The sequence below is a fragment of the Babylonia areolata genome, chromosome 33, assembly GCF_041734735.1.
Source record: "Babylonia areolata isolate BAREFJ2019XMU chromosome 33, ASM4173473v1, whole genome shotgun sequence".
NCBI lineage: Eukaryota > Metazoa > Mollusca > Gastropoda > Neogastropoda > Buccinidae > Babylonia > Babylonia areolata.
The window spans coordinates 17241283-17246282 of NC_134908.1; the positions used below are offsets into that span (position 1 = coordinate 17241283).

Sequence of the window (5000 nt, forward strand, 5' to 3'; positions counted from 1 at the left end):
CTGTTTTGCACCATTTGCTCTGATTTGTACCTACTGTGTTACTAGAGCTTTTCAGCGAATGACATCAAACATTTCAGTGTTCAGTGCTCTCTCTCTCTCTCTCTCTCTCTCTCTCTCTATCTATCTATCTATCTATCTATCTATCTATCTGTCTAACAGATTTAAGATGTCTGTTATTCTTGTCGCCTATTTTAAGATATCCGCGCCCTGATAGCAACAATAATTACAAAGAAAAAGAAATTTAAAATGGGTTGCAGAATAAAGTTCTTTAACAATCTCTCTCTCTCTCTCTCTCTCTCTCTCTCTCTCTCTCTCTCTCTCAATCTATCTATCTATCTGTCTAACAGATTTAAGATGTCTGTTATTCTTGTCGCCTATTTTAAGATATCCGCGCCCTGATAGCAACAATAATTAAAAAGAAAAAGAAATTTAAAATGGGTTGCAGTATAAAGTTCTTTAACAATCTCTCTCTCTCTCTCTCTCTCTCTCTCTCTCTCTCTCAATCTATCTATCTGTCTTACAGATTTAAGATGTCTGTTATTCTTGTCGCCTATTTTAAGATATCCGCGCCCTGATAGCAACAATAATTAAAAAGAAAAAGAAATTTAAAATGGGCTGCACTATAAAGTTCTCTCTCTCTCTCGCTCTCTCTCTCGTTCGCTCGCTCAACATTGTAATTATATGATGTGTTCGTACTGATATGAGTTTTGATGTTGAGGCAAAAATAATTATTTCATGATCTATATGTACTTTAGTATGTGTTTGTATTGATATGATGTGTGTCGATGTTGCATGCGTAAATATTTATCATATGATTTATATGTATTTTGTTTTCTGTGTACTGTCCAAACCTTGGAAACGAACGACTGAAAAAAGGCACATTACACCCCTGTCACATGTACTTTAAGCTTTTGACGAAATGTCGCAAATCTCATATTAGTTTATGTTGTTTCAATTCTGGTTGGTTTTTTTGTGTGTTGTTTTTTTTCCTTTCTGTTCCATTCTATATGTTTTGCACCATTTTGTTCTGATTAGTACCTACTATGTCACAAGAGCTTTTTCAGCTAATGACATTAAACATTTCAGTGTTCAGTGTTCTCTCTCTCTCTCTCTCTCTCTCTCCACACCTTTACTAACACGTGGAGTTATCATGCACTCCGCGAAGCCCATGTTCCTTTCGGAATGACGTAAAACGTACTTGACGTCACTGCAGCTATGACGCAAATATATCCTCCGGTCGCGCTTCGTAGCCGAAGAGGATGAAGTCGTCCTTGAATTTGTCCGCCAGTCTGTTGAGAAGGTCGCGTGGTGCTTTCCTGCAAAATAAATAGAACAAGAGAGGCAAGGCCTTCAAGACTCACTTGTGATACGCTTAAAAAAAAACAATCCAAGCTTTTTAAGATGAGAAAGATCAGTTTAAAGCAAATTAAGTCCCCTAGCATTAATTACAGAGTAATTTCCCTTTTTTACTATCAGCACCAAAACGTTTGCAAAATAAATAAAACTTCCATGCTTAGCAAAAGAAGTTCCTGTTTGAACAAAAAATGATAATAATGACTGCTCTTGTTGTTGGGTCAGAATATCAGATCAAAGTACCAAGTTTAGAGAATACAAAAAATATAAATATAACAGTAAATGCAGTTTGCATATAATTAGGCTTCATTTATTATTTTTTGTGCCCATCCCAGAGGTGCAATATTATTTTAAACAAGATGATTGGAAAGAACTGAAGTTTTCCTATTTTTATGCCTAATTTGGTGACAACTGACAAAGTATTTGCAGAGAAAATGTCAATGTTAAAGTTTACCACGGACACACAGACACACAGACAGACAGACACACACACACACACACACACACACACACACACACACACACACACACACACACACAACCGAACATCGGGTTAAAACATAGCCTCACTTTGTTTTCACAAGTGAGTCAAAAATAAATAGTTGTGAAATACTCTCTCTCTCTCTCTCTCTCTCTCTCTCTCTGTCTCTCTCTCTCTCTCTGTTTGACGCTGCGTTCTCCAAGAACATTACACATGCATCGAGTATAGGCCATAACACAACATTTGTATGTGTATATGTTTGTGTATCTCTTACAAAAACGGCCGATATTTAAGTCGGCCAATGTCCTAATATCTTCACCGTTGGAAAAAAGAAAGAAAGAAAAGATTCATACCTTCCTTCCTTCATTCATTCATTCTCTATCTCTCCCTCAAACTTACGTGCACTTAAGAACGTACCTGTACTCCTTGTTTTAACTTACCTGTACTAAGATCAACAACAAAACAACGACCCGCATTCAAGTTCAACGTACCTGCACTTACAAACTTACCTGTAGGCCTACTCCTTGTTTTAACTTACCTGCACTTACAAACTCACCTATGGGCCTGTTCCTTGCTTTAACTGACCTGCACTTACAAACTTACCTGTTGACTTACTCCTTACTTTAACTTACCTGCACTTACAAACTCACCTGTGGGCCTACTCCTTGTTTTAACTTACCTGCACTTACAAACCTACCTGTTGGCCTACTCCTTGTTTTAACTTACCTGTACTTACAAACTCACCTGTAGGCTTACTCCATGTTTCAGGTTACGTCTCCTTACAAACTTACCTGCACTCTCAACTTACCTGTACTAATTTAAAAATTTTTTTAAAAAACAACAGCAACCAAACAACAAACAAAAAAACACACTTTGCAACCTGTATTCAGGTACAACTTACCTGTACTAGGGAAAAGAAAACAACCCCCCACCCCACCCCCACCCCCACCCCCACACCAAAAAAAACAAAAAAACCAAAAAAAAACCACACCTTACAACCTGAACTGAGGTGCAACTTACCTGTACTAAGAAAAAAAACAACAACAAAAAACAAGTCAAAACAAAAAACCACAAACAAAAAAATACAAACAAACAAAAAACAAAACAAAAAACCAACCCCACACACCATACAACCTGTATTCAGCAAGTGCAACTTACCTGTACTCCTGGACCATGACGTCACGCCTGTGCTGACGCATCTGCGCGGATGAGAGGGGAGGGAGGGCGTGGTGGTATTTCAGCAAAAGTTCTGTGGCCTTCTCACCGGCCTTCATGCTGTCTCGGGTCTGGTCCAGCTCTTTCTGGAACTGCTCGGAACATGGCGAGAAATACCAGGAGTAGTTGTAGTTGTGGTATGGGTAGTAGCAGCAGCAGTAGTAATAGTAGTAGTTGTTGTTGTTGTATCAGCAGCAGCAGCAGCAGCAGCAGCATTAGCAGTACTAATAGGTTGAGGCTTTTGTTGTTTGGAGGAAGGTGGCAGAATGGTTAAGACGCTCAGCTGCCAATACAGAGAGTCCGTGAGGGTGTGGGTTCGAATCCCGCTCTCGCCCTTTCTCCCAAGTTTGACTGGAAAATCAAACTGAGCGTCTAGTCTTTCGGATGAGACGATAAACCGAGGTCCCGTGTGCAGCACGCACTTGGCGCACTGAAAAAGAACCCATGGCAACGAGAGTGTTGTCCTCTGGCGAAATTACGTAAAATGAAATCCACTTTCATAGGTACACAAATATGTAAGCATGCACTCAAGGCCTGACTGAGCGCGTTGGGTTATGCTGCTGGTCAGGCATCTGCTCAACAGATGTGGTGTAGCGTGTATGGATTTGTCCGAACGCAGTGACGCCTCCTTGAGAAAGTGAAACTGAAACTGAAATAGGTTGAGGAGGTGGAGCAGCAGCAGCAGTAGTAGTAGTAGCAGTAGTAGTAGTAGTAGGATGAGGAGGTTGAGTAGAAGTAGCAGCAGCAGCAGCAAGTGCAGGAGGAGGAGGAGCAGGAGGAGGAGGAGCAGTAGTAGGAGTAGTAGTAATAGTAGGATGAGGAGGAGGAGCAGTAGTAGTAGGAGGAGGAGCAGTAGTAGTAGGAGGAGGGGGAGGAAGAGGAGGAGGAGCAGTAGTAGTAGGAGGAGGAGGAGCAGTAGTAGTAGTAGTAGTAGGAGGAGGAGGAGGAGCAGTAGTAGTAGGAGGAGGAGGAGGAAGAGCAGTAGTAGTAGAAGGAGGAGGAGTAGAAGGAGTAGGAGGAGGAGGTGGAGTAGAAGTAGTAGTAGCAGGAGGAGCAGCAGGAGTAGTAAGGGGAGGAGGAGTAGGAGGAGGAGAAGGAGGACCAGGAGCGGCAGCAGCAGCAGTAGTAGTAGTAGTAGCTATTTAAAAATCTATAAGGATACTACTGCTGCTCTTCTACTACTACTGCCAGTTACTTTTAAAATCTATAACGATACTAGTGATTTCAAAAGTTATAACGATACTACTACTACTACCACTACCACTACCACTACTACTGCTACTACTACTACTACCACTATTGCATGTATATGATAGTAAGTCGTGTTCAACTATGACCATCAGAAGAGCTGAGGAGACAACTGCTGTCCCGACTATCTGGGCTGGAATTTGATTGTAGTGGAGAGTGTCTTGCCCAAGTTACATCCCCACTCTCTCGGCCAAGCGGGGTTCATGAGAGTCAACAGCGCATAGATAGATAGATAGATAGACTAACAAAGAAACAAAAAATGAGTAAATAGATAAACAACCAAACAAATAAATAAACAAAAAGATAAAATAAATAAGAACTTTTAAAAACAACACATACCAAAACAACCAACCCAAGAATCGAAGAGTACAGCCTTGCCACGCAGTCCAAAACCAAAATGGACCTCCATAGCAGCATTGTCATCGTCATCGTCATCGTCATCGTCCTCCTCCTTCATCATCATCAATATAAACAAAAACAGTCTCAAAGTCTGTGGCCTTTCATGCCCTGCTCTCATGGTGATACCCCTCCACTTCCGTGTTTGGGGTGAGTCCTGTCAATGTCGTCAGTGTCGGCAGATTCATGGGGGGCTGTTGTTTGAAGGACGTGGTGGCGGTCTCCACTATGGGAGGGACGCTCACTCAGTCTGGCTCCGCGACTAAACCATTATTGTCGTTAGCAGGGGGCTTAGTAGGTGGTGTCC

The 5000-nt window shown here is 41.5% G+C and overlaps 1 protein-coding gene across 1 annotated transcript in view; it reads right to left on the minus strand.

The window, feature by feature from the left end:
• Positions 1 to 1213: 1213 nt before the first annotated feature.
• LOC143276893 (uncharacterized) overlaps positions 1214 to 5000 on the minus strand; it is a 27086-nt gene continuing 23299 nt past the window's right edge. The window contains exons 8-9 of the mRNA XM_076581548.1: positions 2993 to 3141; positions 1214 to 1316 (exon numbers count right to left, since the gene is read on the minus strand). Coding sequence (XP_076437663.1) covers positions 1214 to 1316; positions 2993 to 3141 — 252 coding nt within the window. The remainder of the gene's footprint in view (positions 1317 to 2992; positions 3142 to 5000) is intronic.